A 22,183-nucleotide genomic window follows, 5' to 3' on the forward strand; every position below is an offset into this window, starting at 1 on the left:
GTACGTGGTCGGGGTGAGTGATGGTGCGTGGTAGGGTAGAGTGGTGGTACGTGGTAGGGGAGAGTGATGGTGCGTGGTAGGGTAGAGTGATGGTGCGTGGTAGGGTAGAGTGGTGGTACGTGGTAGGGGAGAGTGATGGTGCGTGGTAGGGGAGAGTGATGGTGCGTGGTAGGGTAGAGTGATGGTGCGTGGTAGGGTAGAGTGATGGTGCGTGGTAGGGTAGAGTGATGGTACGTGGTAGGGTAGAGTGATGGTGCGTGGTAGGGTAGAGTGATGGTACGTGGTAGGGTAGAGTGATGGTGCGTGGTAGGGTAGAGTGAAGGTACGTGGTAGGGTGGAGTGATGGTACGTGATAGGGTGGAGTGATGGTACGTGATAGGGTGGAGTGATAGTACGTGGTCGGGGTGAGTGATGGTGCGTGGTAGGGTAGAGTGGGGGTACGTGGTAGGGGAGAGTGATGGTGCGTGGTAGGGGAGAGTGATGGTACGTGGTAAGGAAGAATGATGGTACGTGGTTGGGGAGAGTGATGGTACGTGGTAGGGTAGAGTGATGGTTCGTGATAGGGTAGAGTGATGGTGCGTGGTAGGGTAGAGTGATGGTACGTGGTAGGGTAGAGTGATGGTGCGTGGTAGGGTAGAGTGATGGTTCGTGATGGTGCGTGGTAGGGTAGAGTGATGGTACGTGGTAGGGTAGAGTGGTGGTGCGTGGTAGGGTAGAGTGATGGTACGTGGTAGAGGAGAGTGATGGTGCGTGGTAGGGTAGAGTGATGGTACGTGGTAGGGTACAGTGATGGCACGTGGTAGGGTAGAGTGATGGTACGTGGTAGGGTAGAGTAATGGCACGTGGTAGGGTACAGTGATGGCACGTGGTAGGGTAGAGTGATGGTACGTGGTAGGGTAGAGTAATGGCACGTGGTAGGGTACAGTGATGGCACGTGGTAGGGTAGAGTGACGGTCCGTGGTAGAAAATCCCAGAGAGAGTGGGCCACACGGGGAAGTCTTGCAGACGGGGTGAGGAGGTAATAAGGTGGGAGGCGTGGCGGATGTCGTGCTCAGAGTGCAGGGGGCGTTTAGGGATATATTTGGGGGTGAGGGCGGAGATGTAAGGGGGGGCAGCGTGTTCTCACATCTTCTCCTCCTCTTCCTCTCAGTCCCCTCCTCCGGACCCACCAATGTCTCTGCCCTCGCCACGACCTCCAGCAGTGTCCTGGTGCGCTGGAGCGAGATCCCGGAGCCGGACCGGAACGGACTCATCTTGGGCTACAAGGTGAGTGGCTGCCGTGCAGCAAAGGATGCTGGGAGATTCCTACCCAGACTCCCTCCAGCAACAGGGTACGGGGATGCTTCACGTGGATCAGTGTCCCCCTTAGTCACTGTGCAGGCTTAAGGGGCGATTAATCACTGTGTCACCTGGCAGTACCACGTGTCTCAGTGGCAGGAGGTCTCTGTCTTCATTGTGGCCCCTGCACTGAGACACGTGCATGATGGGTTATAAATACTTTGTATCACAGGACAGACTTCCATATAAGATGTATGTCTTAATGTATCTTTCATGGTAAAATGTTTAATCAACACATATTTGTAGTCGTTCGACTCCAGTCCTCAATACCCCACCCCCCCACAAAAGGTCAGGTTTTCAGGATATCCCTGCTTCAGCACAGGTGGCTCAATCAGTGACTCAGTCGAGGATGGAGCCACCTGTGCTGAAGAAGGGACTGATTGAGCCACCTGTGCTGAAGCAGGCTCTTCGACTGAGCCACTGATGGAGCCTCCTGTGCTGAAGCAGGGGCTGATTGAGCCTCCTGTGCTGAAGCAGGGACTGATTGAGCCCCCTGTGCTGAAGCAGGGACTGAATGAGCCCCCTGTGCTGAAGCAGGGACTGAATGAGTCCTCTGTGCTGAAGCAGGGACTGAATGAGCCCCCTGTGCTGAAGCAGGGACTGAATGAGCCCCCTGTGCTGAAGCAGGGACTGAATGAGCCCCTTGTGCTGAAGCAGGGATATCCTTAGAATCTGACCTGATGGGGGGGTCTTGAGGACTGTAATGTGCCTTATAGGAGGGACAGATTCCGGGGTCCCTCCAGTCTCGCTGGCTGTGCTGTAGTACAGCCCGGCTCACGGCTCTGCTAGTCATTGTGTCACCATGCCACGGGATGGCTCCGTGACCCCCCACGCTCCCCCCTCCAGGTTCTGTATAAGGAGAAGGACTCGGACGGCCCCGCTCACTTCTGGCTGGTGGAGGGTAACGCGTCCCGCAGCGCCCAGCTCTCCGGCCTGGGGAAATACGTGCTGTTCGAGATCCAGGTGCTGGCATTCACCCGGATAGGAGACGGGGCAGCCAGTTCCCCCGCCATCCTGGAGAGGACGCTGGATGACGGTGAGACGGTCGGGGAAAGAAAAATGGAGAATGCTTCAGAAAAGGAAGCAGGGAGAAGAAAAGAAACGGGTTAATAGGAGAGGGGGGAAGATAAGGAGATGTGGGGAAGGAGGAGGAGGGTGGGAGAGAGAGGAAGGGGGAGAGGGGGGAAGATAAGGAGATGTGGGGAAGGAGGAGGAGGGTGGGAGAGAGAGGAATGGAAGGGGGAGAGGGGAGGAAGATGAGGGGGGAGAGAGAAATGGGGAAGAGGGGAGAGAGAATGGGGGAGAGGGGGGGAATAGGAGGAGGGGGGAGGGGAAGGAGGAGAGAGACGGGGAGGGGGGGAGAGAGGAGGGGTAGTGAGAAAGGGGGAAGAGGGGGAGTGAGAAAGGGGGAAGAGGGGGCGTGAGAAAGGGGGAAGGGGTAGAGAGAGAGGGAGGAAGGGGGAGAGAGAGAAAGGGGGGAAGGGGGAGAGAGAGAAAGGGGGGAAGGGGGAGAGAGAGGGAGGAAAGTGGGGGAGAGAGGGAGGGGTGGAAAGAGGGGGAGGGGGAAGAGAGATAAGAGTGGAACAGATAATAAATAAGGGGGAGAGAAGGTAGAGAGAAGGGGAGTTGGAGGAGACACAGTGATGGACGAGTAACAACGTTTCATTTAATAGCGATCGTGTCATGGTTACACGAAACCCGCTGATTGTCCCGGGCTGTGTCTGTGTATTTCCAGTCCCGGGACCTCCCGTGGGAATCCTGTTCCCCGAGGTGAGAACCACGTCTGTGCGCCTCGTCTGGCAGCCACCGGCCGCCCCGAACGGCATCATTCTAGGTGAGGATTTCCTGGCTATATCCCGGGGGGGGGGGGGGAGGCGGGACGGGGGGAGGGAGGCGGGGAGGGAGGCGGGACGGGGGGAGGGAGGCGGGACAGGGGGAGGGAGGCGGGACGGGGGGAGGGAGGCGGGGAGGGAGGCGGGACAGGGGGAGGGGCGGTGAAACGGATGGATCCACTGTGCTACAAGTTACTGTTTGGTGTTATTTTGTGTGTGTATCGCAGTGTTATGTTGTGTGCATCGCAGTGTTACATTGTGTTGCTATGTTGTACCGTGTTACATTGTGGTGTTTTGTTGTGCTTTGTATCACCGTGTTATATTGTGTTGGCATGTTGTGCATTGTATCAGTGTTACAGTGTGAGAATCACAGTGTTACATTGTGTTGTATTGTATTGTATGTCTTTATTTATGTAGCGCCAAAAGTGTACTCAGCGCTTCACAAAGAATACAGTACAGGGAATTATAATTATACAATAAGCGCAGCAAAATCAGACAATAGGAAAGGAAATCCCTGCCCCGAAGAGCTTACACTCTAAGAGGTTTAATGGGAAACTTACAGAGACAGCAGGGGAGGGAGTAAGTGCTGTAGATGGCAGTGCTTGGTCACAATGGGTGGTAGGAGTGACTGAGTGTGGGACAATAGCCATGAGTGCAGGCTATTGGGATGCTTGATTTGTGGGTGAGATCTAAGGCTGGTCAGTATTAAATAAAAAGGTTAACACCATTTACATGGGAAGAGGTGGCAGGGAGGCATGAGTGAGATCAGGTGTGTATGTCCGGCTTCAGGCTAGGGAGAGATCCCCAGCAGTGGGAAGGAGTAGATAGAGGGTGTGAATAGAGGATTTGTGTGGGTGTTTTTTATTGAGGGGTAAAGAAGCTGTTGGGAGAGAGGTGTATAAATAATGGTGCAGTGGGGAGTGGGGAAGTTGGAGAGAACAGAAACATTCACAAAGGAGTGAGGAAACAGTAAACAGAAAAAGCAGTAGGGAGGGCATAGTAAGATGCAGGAGGAGAGACTTCACAGGTAATGGAGGATAAAAGTGAACAAATAATCACAGATGTTAAAAGTTAATGTCTCACAGTGGCAAAGTTGTAATGCAGAGTCCAGATCTTCCTCCAATCTTCACCTCCAATTTCAACTCCAAAATTAACTCTTGTAGACACTTTAGATATGACTCTTTTGATGTTACACAGCGATAATGTGTTGCCATGTTGTGCATTGTCTCAGTGACACATTGTGTTGCCATGTTGTGCATTGTCTCAGTGACACATTGTGTTGCCATGTTGTGCATTGTCTCAGTGACACATTGTGTTGCCATGTTGTGCATTGTCTCAGTGACACATTGTGTTGCCATGTTGTGCATTGTCTCAGTGACACATTGTGTTGCCATGTTGTGCATTGTCTCAGTGACACATTGTGTTGCCATGTTGTGCATTGTCTCAGTGACACATTGTGTTGCCATGTTGTGCATTGTCTCAGTGACACATTGTGTTGCCATGTTGTGCATTGTCTCAGTGACACATTGTGTTGCCATGTTGTGCATTGTCTCAGTGACACATTGTGTTGCCATGTTGTGCATTGTCTCAGTGACACATTGTGTTGCCATGTTGTGCATTGTCTCAGTGACACATTGTGTAGCCATGTTGTGCATTGTCTCAGTGTGACGTTGTGTCTTCCCTGCAGCGTATCAGATCACTCGCCGCCTGAACACCACGAAAGCTAACACTGCCACGGTGGAGGTGCTGAACCCCAGCGTCCGCCAGTACACCGCCACCGGGCTCCGAGCCGAGTCCGTCTACCTCTTCCGCATCACGGCCCAGACCCGCAAGGGGTGGGGGGAGGCCGCCGAGGCCCTCGTGGTGACCACGGAAAAGAGAGGTCCGTGGCTCTCTCAATATTTATTTATACGTGTCCGTGTATTCTTATCAAAGGCATAATGAGGGGGGGGGGGATCCCACGGAAGTCTGTGTCACGTTGTTAGTGAAGTGAGCGTGGTACCTCCTGTCTCCCCTCGCTCAGAGCGCCCCCAGCCCCCCAGCAAGCCCGTGGTGCAGCAGGCGGACGTGAAGGCCCGCGGCGTGCTGTTGTCGTGGGAACCAGGAAGCGACGGCCTCTCACCCTTGCGATATTACACGGTCCAGACCCGGGAGCTGCCCCGCGGGGAGTGGAGCGTCCACTCCGCCTCCGTCAGCCACAATGCCACGTCCGCTGTCGTGGACCGGTAAGAGTGTCACTCACGGGGGGGGGGGTACAGGTCAAGGGCCATATCTACAAAGTGGCGCGGTTCTGTAAGAGGCGTCCTGGCACCGGAGGTCACCCTATTGTATTGTATGTCTTTATTTATATAGCGCCATTAATGTACATAGCGCGTCACAGCAGTAATACATGGGGTAATCATATAAATAACAGATAATATAAATAACAGGTCATGGGAATAAGTGCTTCAGACATAAAAGTAACATTAAGGAAGAGGAGTCCCTGCCCCGAGGAGCTTACAGTCTAATTGGTAGGTAGGGAGAACGTACAGAGACAGTAGGAGGGAGTTCTGGTAAGTGCGTCTGCAGGGGACCAAGCTTTATGTATCGTGTGTTCAGAATATCCACAGTGCTATTCATATGCTTCTTTAAGCAAGTGTGTCTTAAGGTGGGTCTTAAAGGTGGATAGAGAGGGTGCTAGTCGGGTACTGAGGGGAAGGGCATTCCAGAGGTGTGGGGCAGTCAGTGAGAAAGGGTTAAGGCGGGAGAGGGCTTTAGATACAAAGGGGGTAGAAAGAAGACATCCTTGAGCAGAACGCAAGAGTCGGGATGGTGCATAGTGAGAAATTAGGGCTGAGATGTAAGGAGAGGCAGAAGAGTGTAAAGCTTTAAAAGTGAGGAGAATTGAGTGTGAGATGCGGGATTTGATCGGAAGCCAGGAGAGGGATTTCAGGAGGGGAGATGCTGAGACAGATCTAGGAAAGAGTAGAGTGATTCTGGCAGCAGCGTTAAGGATAGATTGTAGGGGAGACAGGTGAGAGGCAGGAAGGCCGGACAGCAGGAGGTTACAGTAATCAAGAGGGGAGAGAATGAGGGCCCGAGTCAGAGTTTTAGCAGTCGAGCAACAGAGGAAAGGGCGAATCTTTGTTATATTGCGGCCTATTGAAGTGAATGGTGCCTTCAGACGTAGCACACCTTAGTGAATGCGGCCCTTAACGTGCAGTGCTGGGGTCACTGTTGGGCGAGAGTGGAAGGCTAGTGAAACCCTCTGCAAAATATCCCGTGGTCCCTCCCCGGACCCCCCCTCTGACCAGAAGATATTATCTGATGATGGCCGAGCACAGGCGCCAAGTACATTTTTCCTGTCTTGTCTTCAAATACTTTCTGCGCAAGCTGCACGCCAGGGGCGTAGCTAAAGCCCGGGGGCAGCGCTCTTGGGGGACCCGCTCTCCTCCCCCCCCCCCCCTGTACAGACAGGCGGGGGGAGATGGTATGTGGCATCGGTGGAACCTACCAGGGAGCAGCAGTAGAAGCCGAGGAGCAGCACAGCCCGGCCTCCCATCCTCCAGCGGCCCCGATCCGTGTGACAGCCCCCGGATGCCAATCAGAAGCCGTTGCTCTTTCACCTGGACCAATCGGCTCCAGCGTCGCTGCCCAGCCAATCAAACAAAGAAGGATTCCGGCGGCGGAGCACAATGGGTTCAGATGTCACAGCGCCGAGCGTCACATGGACTGAATACCAACGCTGGGCTGGGGAGCGCCGGCCGGAGCTGGAGGAGAGTGCTGTGTGATTCTCTTTAATGAATGTCCTGGCAGCAGAGATGCGCTGGCTGAGCCCCCATCAGTATAATGAGAAGGGAGAGCAGACTATATGCATGTAAATAGTGAGTCCTGAATAGCAAATAGTTATGAGCCTCTCAGCTGGAAATCATCCCCGTGTGGAAGTCACTAGGTGATGGAGCGACAGTGCGGCCTGATAAACGCAGTGTTTTGTACCAGGAATTTGTCACATCACAGTACCAGTTTCTGGATCTGGAACCTGTCACTGTAGGGACATACTGTAGTTCTGGGCCTTGAGCTTTCGTGTTAAATCTGACCGTGCTTCAAGTATCTAGAAACGGTGAAGCTTAAACTGGGGACATTTAGTGTTTTTTGCTAAATTCAGTAAACTATGTAAAAATTTTAAAAAAAATAAGATGATGAGGGGGAGAGCTGATGATGGTGAGGAGGGGGAGAGACGAGGAGGAGGAGGAGGAGGAGGAGGAGGGATATATATGTGTGCAGTATTTTTAATTTGTGATCTACAGAATACGTTGAATTTTAATGGGGCCCTGAAAAAATGTTTGGGGCCGCTCATTTCTAGCTAAGCCACTGCTACCCGCCTATCTGAACAAGCTCCTCACCCCTACCACACGCAGCACCTATCATCTGAGATCTGACTCCAAAAGACTATTCATGGTCCCAAGGTTCAACAAAGTATCCGGCCGCTCCTCCTTCTCTTACCGTGCACCCCAAAACTGGAACAGTCTGCCGGAGACTCTCACATCCACCACCAGTCTAAGTTCTTTCATAACTAAAACTGTCTCACATTTTAATCTGGGCTGTAACTTACATACGCCCATAATATATATTATCTCTTACTGTGCATACAGTGTCTTGTATATAATGTATAACCCTGTTCACTTATGTAACTACATTGTAATCATGTATCTGTCATCATAACTCTGTGCCCAGGACATACGTGAAAACGAGCGGTAACTCTCAGTGTATTACTTCCTGGTAGAACATTTTGTAAATAAATAAATAAAACAAAATGCACACTGGCTTCAGCAGTGATGCTGCTGGCTGCCATTTTTAATTCCCCAAGCACGGTGACATTGTATTATCTCCGCTCTTAGACGTTGCGGGGCTCTGTCGTTTCAGCTTAAAACCGTTCACTTCCTACAAGTTCCGAGTGAAGGCGACGAACGACATCGGGGACAGCGAGTACAGCGAGGAGACGGAATCGCTGACCACCCTGCAGGACGGTGAGTGGCGTCTGCGTGAGCTCCATGTGGGGGAGATTGGGGGTCAGGGGGCAGGTTTCTGTGGCCTGCCCCCTTCATTCTTATTCACGGGATTTGTTTCCAAGGCACAGACCAGTGATCCGACTCGTGGTAGCGCTCAGGGGTAATGGGCAGGGCCGCCAACAGGGGGGGACAAAGGGCACGGGTGTCGAGGGGCCCGGCCGCCGGGCCCCTGCGCAGCCCTGGCCATTATATTTTTTTTTTTAAATGGCGGCGATTGCGCATGCGCAGAGCCGAGGTCCCGCAGGGTGTCCTGTCTGCTGCCTGTGGGCCTGGCCCGCTCCCCCCCTTGCTTCCTCGATCCCCACGTGGGACGGAGGGCGGGGAAGCGCCAACCCTGCACCCCCCGCGTGCGCCTCCTGCCCCATGCAGCAGTTGCGGGGGCTGCTGCAGCCGCCTGCCAGCCTCGCGCTCCACCCCCAGAGCTTCCCGCGCGCCAACCCAGCAGCAGCCGCGGAGGATGCAGCCGCCCGGCATCTCGCCCCCCCCTCCCCAGCCGCCCACCTCCCGTGCACCCCCCAAGCCCACCGCCTGTGCATTCCCCGAGCCCACCTCCCGTGCCCTCCCCCCCTGTGCCCACCTCCCGCCCCGGGCAGCTGCCAAGGGGACATCGGGGGCAGGGCGGGAAGCGGCAAGGAAGCAGGAAGCAGCACCCTCCCCGTCAGGGTAAGTCACCCAGTCACTGTCACCCACCACCCAGTCACTGTCACCCACCCCCCTGTCACTGTCACCCACCCCCCAGTCACTGTCACCCACCCCCCTGTCACTGTCACCCACCCCCCTGTCACTGCCACCCACCCCCCTGTCACTGCCACCCACCCCCCTGTCACTGCCACCCACCCCCCTGTCACTGCCACCCACCCCCCTGTCACTGTCACCCACCTCCCTGTCACTGTCACCCACCTCCCTGTCACTGCCACCCACCACCCTGTCACTGTCACCCACCCCCTGTCACTGTCACCCACCACTCTGTCACTGTCACCCACCACCCTGTCACCCACCACCCAGTCACTGTCACCCACCACCCACCACCCAGTCACTGTCACCCAGTCACTAACCCACTCACTCACTCTCCCACTCTCCCATCCACTCACTCTCTCCCACTCACTCTCTCCCACTCACTCACTCTCCCACCCACTCACTCTCCCACCCACTCACTCTCCCACCCACCCACTCACTAACCCACCCAGTCACTAACCCACTCACACTCAGTCACCCACCCACTCACTCAGTCACCCACCCAGTCACTCACTCAGTCACCCACCCACCCAGTCACTCAGTCACCCACCCAGTCACTCACTCTCTCACCCAGTCACTCACTCTCTCACCCACCCAGCCACTCACTCTCTCACCCACCCAGTCACTCACTCTCTCACCCACCCAGTCACTCACTCTCTCACTCACCCAGTCACTCAATCTCTCACCCACCCAGTCACTCACTCTCTCACCCACCCAGTCACTCACTCTCTCACCCACCCAGTCACTCACTCTCTCACCCACCCAGTCACTCACTCTCTCACCCACCCAGTCACTCACTCTCTCACCCACCCAGTCACTCACTCTCTCACCCACCCAGTCACTCACTCTCTCACCCACCCAGTCACTCACTCTCTCAGCCACCCAGTCACTCACTCTCTCACCCACCCAGTCAATCACTCTCTCACCCACCCAGTCAATCACTCTCTCACCCACCCAGTCAATCACTCTCTCACCCACCTGTCACTCACTCTCTCACTCACCCAGTCACTCTCTCACCCACCCAGTCACTCTCGCACCCACTCACTCCCAATCACTCACTCACCCACCCAGACAGGCAGTCACCTGTCTTTTGTTGAAAATATAAAAATAAACAGGTTGCATTGTTATGTTTTTTTCTGTATCACAATAAGAAAACAGTTAAGTAAAAGTTGCGCGCTAAAAAATATTTTGTCGGGGGGGGGGGGCAGGGAAGGAAGCAGGAAGCAGCACCCTCCCCGTCAGGGTAAGTCACCCAGTCACTGTCACCCACCACCCAGTCACTGTCACCCACCCCCCTGTCACTGTCACCCACCCCCCAGTCACTGTCACCCACCCCCCTGTCACTGTCACCCACCCCCCTGTCACTGCCACCCACCCCCCTGTCACTGCCACCCACCCCCCTGTCACTGCCACCCACCCCCCTGTCACTGCCACCCACCCCCCTGTCACTGTCACCCACCTCCCTGTCACTGTCACCCACCTCCCTGTCACTGCCACCCACCACCCTGTCACTGTCACCCACCCCCTGTCACTGTCACCCACCACTCTGTCACTGTCACCCACCACCCTGTCACCCACCACCCAGTCACTGTCACCCACCACCCACCACCCAGTCACTGTCACCCAGTCACTAACCCACTCACTCACTCTCCCACTCTCCCATCCACTCACTCTCTCCCACTCACTCTCTCCCACTCACTCACTCTCCCACCCACTCACTCTCCCACCCACTCACTCTCCCACCCACCCACTCACTAACCCACCCAGTCACTAACCCACTCACACTCAGTCACCCACCCACTCACTCAGTCACCCACCCAGTCACTCACTCAGTCACCCACCCACCCAGTCACTCAGTCACCCACCCAGTCACTCACTCTCTCACCCAGTCACTCACTCTCTCACCCACCCAGCCACTCACTCTCTCACCCACCCAGTCACTCACTCTCTCACCCACCCAGTCACTCACTCTCTCACTCACCCAGTCACTCAATCTCTCACCCACCCAGTCACTCACTCTCTCACCCACCCAGTCACTCACTCTCTCACCCACCCAGTCACTCACTCTCTCACCCACCCAGTCACTCACTCTCTCACCCACCCAGTCACTCACTCTCTCACTCACTCTCTCACCCACCCAGTCACTCACTCTCTCACCCACCCAGTCACTCACTCTCTCAGCCACCCAGTCACTCACTCTCTCACCCACCCAGTCAATCACTCTCTCACCCACCCAGTCAATCACTCTCTCACCCACCCAGTCAATCACTCTCTCACCCACCTGTCACTCACTCTCTCACTCACCCAGTCACTCTCTCACCCACCCAGTCACTCTCGCACCCACTCACTCCCAATCACTCACTCACCCACCCAGACAGGCAGTCACCTGTCTTTTGTTGAAAATATAAAAATAAACAGGTTGCATTGTTATGTTTTTTTCTGTATCACAATAAGAAAACAGTTAAGTAAAAGTTGCGCGCTAAAAAATATTTTGTCGGGGGGGGGGGGGCGCTATGGGTTTGGGGGGGGGCGCTATGGGTTTGGGGGGGGGGCGCTATGGGTTTGGGGGGGGGGGAGCGCTATGGGTTTGGGGGGGGGCCCTGCTCCTTTCATTTGTCCCCATGATTTCTTACTGCTGCTTATTAGTCAGGGCGTGTGTGATTGGTGTGTAACCGTGGCACTGCCAGCGCACCTAGCTTAGCGAGGGCGACCTCGGGGCGGGTGTTATAGGACCTGCCCAGTCTGTTTGTTTGGACATCTATAGGAAGCAGGGGGTCTCCGGACCAGAACCGCGTGATTTTCAGCTCCGGAGACCCCCTGCTCCCCAGAGTCCCGTCCAGGCGGAAACAAAATGGAGGTTTAAAATCTCTTGCATCAGGTGACCTATAGGAAGCCGTGGCGTCGTCTGTCGTGGCTTATTAGTGGCCCGCGGGACGTGGGGGATTTAAACCTCTATAAGGTATCGGGGCCACCTTCTCCGGTAAGTGTCCCGGGAAGCTGGGGGTCCCCGGGGCTGAAATGAACGCTAAATAAAGAGGGGGCTTTAAAGAGGCACTTTATAAAAACAAAAAAAACAAAGCCTTTGATTACCCTTATTAAAAACTAATTACCCAAGCTGCCGATCGATTGGTTCTCCTGTGATTGATCAGCAAAGATCCTGCTTCCCCAAGTTCACTAAATGGCCGCCTTTCATTTTCAGTCAGTGTAAGTCAGCAGCTACAATGTATCCTAATATTACAAAGGTAACATTATCGATTGTCACAGTTTGCAGCTCAAACTGCTGGGAACATTGGCAACAAATGATCCCAAACAGGAAAGTGTTGCAAATATCTTGCCCTGCTGGGGAGGTGGGCTAAAGCCTGCTATAGAAATCACAGGATGCTCAGTATATTAATACTCATTAAGGATGGCATTAAGAGTTGAATTTAAAAAAATAAGTAGTAAATATTATCTAACACTACAGCACTTATTTATTTTAATAAACATCCCACGTGTAGGTTATTGCTTGGATATTGCAGTGGATCCCAGGATCCCAGCTGTAACCAGAAGGTGATTGGATATCTCACCCTATTTTGATCTTTTCAGCCCCGGATGAAGCTCCCACAATCCTCTCTGTGACGCCGCACACCACAACATCTGTCCTGATTCGCTGGCAGGTAAGACGCCACGTTCATAGACGTCCCCAGCGCGCAGCAGCGGCGGCTGACTCTCACTGCGGCGGCGCGTGCTGCTCTCTCTCTCTCTGCCGCAGGCCCCGGCGGAGGACAAGGTTAACGGGATCCTCCTGGGGTTCCGGGTTCGATACCGCGAGCTCGCGTACGACGGGCTGAGGAGCTTCACGGCGCGCAGCATCAACAACCCCAGCGCCAAGTGGGCGGAGCTCACCTGTGAGTATTACCGCGTCCGCCCGTGGCAAGTGACGCCACTTAACGTCATCGTGCCCCGCTTTTTTTAACGCCTTCGAAGCCAGAGGGGGCTAATGCCGTCATCGGTTTGTAATCGGCGTTTGCCGGCAGCGACGCACGCAAATTACAACCGGCGGAAAATTCGTGTCACTTTTCCCTTTGACTGTGCGCCCCCAAAAATCCGTCCCCCCCCCCAATGTGCGACCTTTACACGCAGCCCCATGTGAACGTTATATGTGTGCGTCCCCCCGCCTGATTTAACATGAAGCTTAGCGTGTGCGGGTGCGTATCCGTGTGGCTGGACTGCAGCGAGAAGATCTTTTATAACTTGGCGGGGGTGTAAGATTTCTTATTCGGCGACCAGCTCCACAATGCAGAGTCAGTGACCAAGCTCCAACTGATTTTAAAAAAAAGCTGTCTCTAGAAGGGTCCAGTAGCTCTACCCTTCCTTGTGCCAGGTTTAGGCATATATGCTGTTTAATGCAGCAGGGAAGCCCCGGGATAAAGTCAAATTTGACACGCCCAGTGGGTGCCTATTTGCATTACCCAGAATCCTTGCCTGCATCGGAAGCGCTGTATGACGGGATGATGAGGTGGCTGAAGGTTTCGGAGCCTGGCAGACATGCGGATACACCCCTAGGTATTGCACCCTTTGATGTAAGATTCTTAGGGTGACCAGTTGCACCCCGGCTTCGAGCTGGCAGTTGAATGTTTAACCCCACTTGCAGCGTGGCTCTCTGGTTATGAAGGGGTTACCCAATGGGTTTTGCGACACTGCCCCGTTGTTTTAAGGGTTTGCTGACCCTGCAAGGGCCACTTCCTGGTATTAAGGCACTGCAAGTATTTGGACTACTCCCTTAGTGCCACGCGGGTCACTGAGAAGGCTAGTCTAGCGGACCCGCCTGTGTTTATCTGTGTGTCGTGTTCTGTGTATACTAACACCGTCACTGCTCTCACCCCTCTCCTCACCCGCCTACCCACCCTGCCCCTCTCCCCCACCCACCTACGGAACCCCCCTGTCTAGCTGTCTACGTGGCCCGGAACCTGAGTGAGCCGTCTCTAACCCAGTACGAGCTGGACAGTAAGTCGGCAACGCGCTTCACAGGTTCAACGTAAATGGTTTCCCCCTCATAGCCACCCCCCAAAATCACCCCCACTTTAATTATTTCCCTTGGAAGCCAAAGCTTTGCCGGGTTTTCACGATCTTAGCCTAATCTCTTTCACGGCAAGACTGTTTGTCCCTAAAGAAAAGAGCCCCAGGGGTGGGGAAACTCCAATCCTCAAGGGCCACCAACAGGTCAGGTTTTCAGGATGTCCCTGCTTCAGCACAGGTGGCTCAATCAGTGGCTCAGTATTTGGCTGAGCCACTGATTGAGTCACCTGTGCTGAAGCTGTGCTAAAGTGTCTATCTTTGACTGAGCCACCTGTGCTGAAGCAAGGACTGATTGAGCCACCAGTGCTGAAGCAGGGATATCCTGAAAACCTAATCTGCTGGTGGCCCTTGAGGAATAGGAGTTGGCCACCCCTGACATAAATAGTGCCTCACCTGTGCTGAAGCAAGGCCTCATTCAGCCACCTGTGCTGAAGCAGGGACTGATTGAGGAAGTAAAGAGTGTGCGCCCATCGAAGATATATTGATCTATTTGACACCCACAAATAAAGAAAGATTGCGCTGAAGCGGCGATTCCATTCTTCTTAGGGAAACCAGTTACACCAATGAGTGCCCGTAGTTTATTTGCTGTTAAATATGAAAGCCCACAATGCACTGCACTGGCGCTGCGCGTTTGTGACGTTATCGATGTTTTTCTCTGACGCGTTTCTCCTCCCCCGCCTCAGATCTGAACAAACACAAGCGTTACGAGATCCGGCTAAGCGTGTACAACGCCGCGGGGGAGGGGCCAGCCAGCGCCCCCCAGGAGGTGTTTGTGGGGGAGGCAGGTGAGCGCTTTCAGCCCCGAATCCACCTACCCCCGGGAGGCGGCACAAAGCGCCTTACACTAACGCACACCGATAATGAACATGCTGCGCTATATAATGGTGCTGAGTATCTCTATACACTTTCAGCCCCAATAATGAGCATGTTATAGTGTATGATAATGCCGAGTATCTCAATACACGTTCTCCCCCTGATAATGAACATACTGCACTGTATAATGATGCTGAGTATCTCTATACATTTACATCCTCCTTCTAATCAACATGCTGCACTGTATAACAGTTACATTGTTACATATAGTTACATTGTTACACATAGTTACATTGTTACACATAGTTACATTGTTACACATAGTTACATCATTACATATAGTTACATAGCTACACATAGTTACATCGTTACACATAGTTACATCGGCACACATAGTTACATCGTTACACATAGTTACATCGTTACACATAGTTACATAGGTACACATAGTTACATCGTTACACATAGTTACATCGGCACACATAGTTACATTGTTACACATAGTTACACCGTTGCACATAGTTACATTGTTACACATAGTTACATCGGTACACATAGTTACATTGTTACACATAGTTACACCGTTGCACATAGTTACACCGTTGCACATAGTTACATTGTTACACATAGTTACACCGTTGCACATAGTTACATCGGTACACATTGTTACACATAGTTACATCGCTACATCTTTACACATAGTTACATCGTTTCACATCGTTACATATAGTTACATAGTTACATCGTTACATATAGTTACATAGCTGCACATAGTTACACAGTTACATTGTTACACATATTTACACGGTTACACATCGTTACACATTGTTACACATAGTTACATCGTTACACATACCTACTGTACATTGTTACACATATTTACACTGTTACACTTCGTTACATAGTTACACATCGCTACATCGTTACACATAGCTACATCGTTACACATCGTTACATAGGTACACATAGTTACATCTTTACACATACCTACATCGTTACACATAGTTACATTGTTACACATAGTTACATCGTTACACATACCACACCGTTACACATAGTTACATTGTTACACATTAGTTGTATTGTTACACATAGTTACATTGTTACACATCGTTATACATAGTTACATTATTACACATAGCTTCATTGTTACACATAGCTACATCGTTACACATAGCTACATCGTTACACATCGTTACAGTGTTACACATAGTTACATCGTTACACATACCTACATCGTTACACATAGCTACATCGTTACACATAGCTACATCGTTCCACATAGTTACATCGTTCCACATCGTTACATCGTTACATCGTTACACATAGTTACATCGTTACACATAGCTACATCGTTACACATAGTTACATCGTTACACATAGCTACATCGTTACACATAGTTACACCGTTGCACATAGTTACACCGTTACACATAGTTACATCGTTACACATAGTTACATCGTTACACATAGTTACATCGTTACATAGTTACACGAAGTTACATCGTTACACATAGTTACAGCGTTACACATAGTTACAGCGATACACATAGTTACATAGTTACACACAGTTACATAGCTACACATAGTTACATCGTTACACATAGTTACATCGTTATACATAGTTTCATCGTTACATCGTTACACATAGTTACATATAGTTACATAGCTACACATATTTACATCGTTATACATAGTTTCATCGTTACATCGTTAATCATCTGTTCCTTAGCAGATCTTAAAATGAAGTAAATACAACCTCAGATGAACAACAACACATGAGATATTACACCGTGCCATGATTTATTTAACAAAAATAAAGCCAAAATGGAGAAGCCATGTGTGAAAAACTAAGTATACTTTATGATTCAATAGTTTGTAAAACCGCCTTTAGCAGCAATAACTTGGAGTAATCGTTTCTGTATGACTTTATCAGTCTCTATCATCATTGAGGAGGAATTTTGGCCCACTCTTCTTTACAACGTTGCTTCAGTTCATTGAGGTTTGCAGGCATTTGTTTATACACAGCTCTCTTAAGGTCCCGCCACAGCATTTCAATCGGGTTGAGGTCTGGACTTTGACTGGGCCATTGCAACACCTTGATTCTTTTCTTTTTCAGCCATTCTGTTGTAGATTTGCTGGTGTGCTTGGGATCATTGTCCTGTTGCATGACCCAATTTCGGCCAAGCTTTAGCTGTCGGACAGATAGCCTCACATTTGACTCTAGAATACTTTGGTATACAGAGGAGTTCATGGTCGACTCAATGACTGCAAGGTTTCCAGGTCCAGTGGCTGCAAAACAAGGCCAAATCATCACCCCTCCACCACGTGCTTGACAGTTGGTATGAGGCGTTTGTGCTGATATGCTGTGTTTGGTTTTCGCCAAACGTGGCGCTGAGCATTATGGCCAAACATCTCCACTTTGGTCTCATCTGTCCAAAGGACATTGTTCCAGAAGTCTTGTGGTTTGTTCAGATGCAACTTTGCAAACCTAAGCCGTGCTGCCATGTTCTTTTTAGAGAGAAGAAGCTTTCTCCTGGCAACCCTTCCAAACAAACCATACTTTTTCAGTCTTTTTCTAATTGTACTGTCATGAACTTTAACATGTAACATGCTAACTGAGGCCTGTAGAGTCTGAGATTGCAATTTCTCTGAGCATTGCACGGTCTGACCTTGGGGGGAATTTGCTGGGACGTCCACTCCTGGGAAGATTGGCAACTGTCTTGAATGTTTTCCACTTTTGAATAATCTTTCTCACTGTAGAATGATGGACTTTAAATTGTTTGCAAATGGCCTTAAAACCCTTCCCAGATTGATGGGCAGCAACAATTGCTTCTCTAAGATCATTGCTGATGTCTTTCCTCCTTGGCATTGTGTTAACACACACCTGAATGCTCCAGACCAGCAAACTGCTAAAACTTCGACTTTTATAGAGGTGGTCGCACTTGTTGATGATCAATTAATCAAGGGCATTTGATTAGCAGCACCTGTCTGCTACTTGGCATCTTAATTCCTATGGAAGCAGTAAGGGTGTACTTAGTTTTTCATACATAACTTCTCCATTTTGGCTTTATTTGTGTTAAATAAATCATGACACGGTGTAATATGTCATGTGTTGTTGTTCATCTGAGGTTGTATTTACCTAATTTTAAGACCTGCTAAGGAACAGATGATTGTTATTATGTCCTGATATGTAAAACCATGGAATTCAAAGAGAGTGTACTTTCTTTTTCACACAACTGTACATAGTTACACATAGCTACATCTTTACACATAGTTACAGCGTTACACATAGTTACAGCGTTACACAGTTACACATAGTTACATCGTTACACATAGTTACATAGATACACATAATTACACAGTTACACATAGTTACATCGTTACACGTAGTTGCATCGTTACACGTAGTTGTATAGTTACATCGTTACACGTAGTTGTATAGTCACACATAGTTACAGTTACATATTTACACATAGTTACATATACAGTAGTTACACAGTAAAATTTAGACGACAGATACTGTATCCTATATCCGTACTTGCAGTATATTGACACAGAGGAAGGCAAACAAGAAACTCCAGTGACACATTATCCAATGATATCTCATAAGGGGAAATAAATTCCTTCCCGACTCCAAGAATTGGCAATCAGATTATTCCCTGGCTCACCATCCTTCCCATGTTTACGTATTAGGTATATCCCTGTATACCTTTCCCATCTAAAAAGATGTCCAACCTTTTTTTGAAGATATTTATTGTATCTTCAAAGATGCTGAGTATCTATCTTCCAGTTTCCTTCTTGTGGAGCAAGTGAAAGTGTCCCCGACCTGCGGACCCCCATCATGTCCCCGACCTGCGGACCCCCATCATATCCACGACCTGCGGACCCCCATCATATCCACGACCTGCGGACCCCCATCATGTCCCCGACCTGCGGACACCCATCATGTCCCCGACCTGCAGACCCCCATCATGTCCCCGACCTGCAGACCCCCATCATGTCCCGGACCTGCAGACCCCCATCATGTCCCCGACCTGCAGACCCCCCATCATGTCCCCGACCTGCGGACCCCCATCATGCCCCGACCTGCAGACCCCCATCATGCCCCGACCTGCAGACGCCCATCATGTCCCCGACCTGCAGACGCCCATCATGTCCCCGACCTGCGGACCCCCATCATGTCCCCGACCTGCGGACCCCCATCATGCGCCCAACCTGCAGACGCCCATCATGTCCCCGACCTGCAGACCCCCATCATGTCCCCGACCTGCAGACCCCCATCATATCCCGGACCTGCAGACCCCCCATCATGCGCCCAACCTGCAGACCCCCATCATATCCCGGACCTGCAGACCCCCATCATGCGCCCAACCTGCAGACGCCCCATCATGTCCCCGACCTGCAGACCCCCATCATGTCCCCGACCTGCAGACCCCCCATCATGTCCCCGACCTGCAGACCCCCATCATGTCCCCGACCTGCGGACCCCCATCATGCGCCCAACCTGCAGACCCCTCGTCATGTCCCCGACCTGCGGACCCCCATCATGTCCCCGACCTGCGGACCCCCCATCATGTCCCCGACCTGCGGACCCCCATCATGCGCCCAATCTGCGGACCCCCATCATGTCCCCGACCTGCGGACCCCCATCATGCGCCCAACCTGCAGACCCCCATCATATCCACGACCTGCGGACCCCCCATCATATCCACGACCTGCAGACCCCCATCATGTCCCCGACCTGCAGACCCCCGTCCTGTCCCCCGACCTGCAGACCCCCGTCCTGTCCCCGACCTGCAGACCCCCATCATGTCCCCGACCTGCAGACCCCCAACATGTCCCGACCTGCGGACCCCCATCATGCGCCCGACCTGCGGACCCCCATCATATCCACGACCTGCGGACCCCCATCATATCCACGACCTGCAGACCCCCATCATGTCCCCGACCTGCAGACCCCCGTCCTGTCCCCGACCTGCAGACCCCCGTCCTGTCCCCGACCTGCAGACCCCCGTCATGTCCACGACCTGCAGACCCCCATCATGTACCCGACCTGCAGACCCCCGTCATGTCCCCGACCTGCAGACCCCCATCATGTCCCCGACCTGCAGACCCCCGTCATGTCCCCGACCTGCGGACCCCCGTCATGTCCCCGACCTGCAGACCCCCATCATGTCCCCGACCTGCGGACCCCCATCATGTCCCGACCTGCAGATGCCCATCATGTCCCCGACCTGCAGACCCCCATCATGTCCCCGACCTGCAGACCCCCGTTATGTCCCCGACCTGCAGACCCCCGTCATGTCCCCGACCTGCGGACCCCCGTCATGTCCCCGACCTGCGGACCCCCATCATGTCCCCGACCTGCAGACCCCCATCATGTCCCCGACCTGCAGACCCCCATCATGTCCCCGACCTGCAGACCCCCATCATGTCCCCGACCTGCAGACCCCCATCATGTCCCCGACCTGCAGACCCCCATCATGTCCCCGACCTGCAGACCCCCATCCTGTCCCCGACCTGCAGACCCCCGTCCTGTCCCCGACCTGCAGACCCCCATCATGTCCCCGACCTGCGGACCCCCATCATGTCCCGACCTGCAGACGCCCCATCATGTCCCCGACCTGCAGACCCCCATCATGTCCCCGACCTGCAGACCCCCGTCATGTCCCCGACCTGCAGACCCCCGTCATGTCCCCGACCTGCGGACCCCCGTCATGTCCCCGACCTGCGGACCCCCATCATGTCCCCCGACCTGCAGACCCCCATCATGTCCCCGACCTGCAGACCCCCATCATGTCCCCGACCTGCAGACCCCCATCATGTCCCCGACCTGCAGACCCCCATCATGCCCCCGACCTGCAGACCCCCGTCATGCCCCCGACCTGCGGACCCCCGTCATGTCCCCGACCTGCAGACCCCCATCATGTCCCCGACCTGCAGACCCCATCCCGACCTGCACCCCCATCATGTCCCCGACCTGCAGACCCCCATCATGTCCCCGACCTGCAGACCCCCATCATGCCCCCGACCTGCAGACCCCCGTCATGTCCCCGACCTGCAGACCCCCGTCATGTCCCCGACCTGCAGACCCCCGTCATGTCCCCGACCTGCAGACCCCCATCATGTCCCCGACCTGCAGACCCCCATCATGTCCCCGACCTGCAGACCCCCATCATGTCCCCGACCTGCAGACCCCCCATCATGTCCCCGACCTGCAGACCCCCATCATGTCCCCGACCTGCAGACCCCCATCATGTCCCCGACCTGCAGACCCCCGTCATGTCCCCCGACCTGCAGACCCCCGTCATGTCCCCGACCTGCAGACCCCCGTCATGTCCCGACCTGCAGACCCCCATCATGTCCCGACCTGCGGACCCCCATCATGTCCCCGACCTGCAGACCCCCGTCATGTCCCCGACCTGCAGACCCCCATCATGTCCCGACCTGCAGACCCCCATCATGTCCCCGACCTGCAGACCCCCATCATGTCCCCGACCTGCGGACCCCCATCATGTCCCCGACCTGCGGACCCTCATTATGTCCCCGACCTACGGACCCTCATTATGCCAAACATATTACAGAGGTCCCCTTCTAAAGTCCCTCTCTCCTCTCTCCTCAGTGCCCACGGCTCCACCCCAAAACGTGGCCATACAGAGTGCCACGGCCGTTGCAGTTGGATGTCACGTGGGAGCCTCCACCTCTCGAGGCGCAAAACGGGGACATCCAGGGATACAAGGTGCTAATGTCATCATATATATATATATATATATATATATATACTAGCTGAGAGACCCGGCGTTGCCCGGGATGTAAATGCGTAATAGGTAGTATTATTTATAAATCGTGGAACAATAGGTGAGTATTTGTTGGAAAGGTTGGATAATAATGTTGAAAAGAAAGATGGAAGAAAATGTAATACGATGTTGTATAAAACTGGTTTATTGTAAACACACCACAGTACAATGTATATTTTGGTGACATAAGTGATGTGAAAATGTGAGGCGTGTGTGAGGCGGCGGGTGGGTGTTCAGTACGGGTGGTGCGTGGGTAGTGAGTGCTGGCTGTGGGTCGGGAGGTCCTGCTAGGAGGGGGGAGGAGGGGGGAGGTGGTGGGAAGGGGGGAGGTGGTGGGAAGGGGGGAGGGGAGGGAGGTGGGAAGGGGGGGAGGGGGGAGGTGGGGAGGGGGGGGAGGAGGGGGGAGGTGGGAAGGGGGGGGAGGAGGGGGGAGGTGGGAAGGGGGGGGAGGGTGGGGGGAAGGGGGGAAGGGGGGGGGAGGAGGTGGAAGGGGGGGGGGCGGTGGAGAAGGGGGGGAGGAGGTGGTGGGAAGAGGGGGTGGAGGTGGTGGTGGGAAGGG

At 53.1% G+C, this 22,183-nt stretch overlaps 1 protein-coding gene across 1 annotated transcript in view; it reads left to right on the forward strand.

Moving 5' to 3' along the window:
• Positions 1-21,768, forward strand: part of LOC142472879 (protein sidekick-2-like) — a 330,609-nt gene extending 308,841 nt beyond the window's left edge. Inside the window, 12 exon segments of the mRNA XM_075580078.1 lie at positions 1,151-1,266; positions 2,185-2,374; positions 3,074-3,172; positions 4,858-5,052; positions 5,194-5,395; positions 8,073-8,176; positions 12,539-12,609; positions 12,705-12,840; positions 13,883-13,939; positions 14,695-14,796; positions 21,450-21,499; positions 21,501-21,768. Of these exon segments, the coding sequence (XP_075436193.1) occupies positions 1,151-1,266; positions 2,185-2,374; positions 3,074-3,172; positions 4,858-5,052; positions 5,194-5,395; positions 8,073-8,176; positions 12,539-12,609; positions 12,705-12,840; positions 13,883-13,939; positions 14,695-14,796; positions 21,450-21,499; positions 21,501-21,617 (1,439 nt within the window). The 3' untranslated portion in view covers positions 21,618-21,768.
• Positions 21,769-22,183: the final 415 nt, after the last annotated feature.

The sequence above is a fragment of the Ascaphus truei genome, chromosome 22, assembly GCF_040206685.1.
Source record: "Ascaphus truei isolate aAscTru1 chromosome 22, aAscTru1.hap1, whole genome shotgun sequence".
NCBI classification, from domain to species: Eukaryota; Metazoa; Chordata; class Amphibia; order Anura; family Ascaphidae; genus Ascaphus; species Ascaphus truei.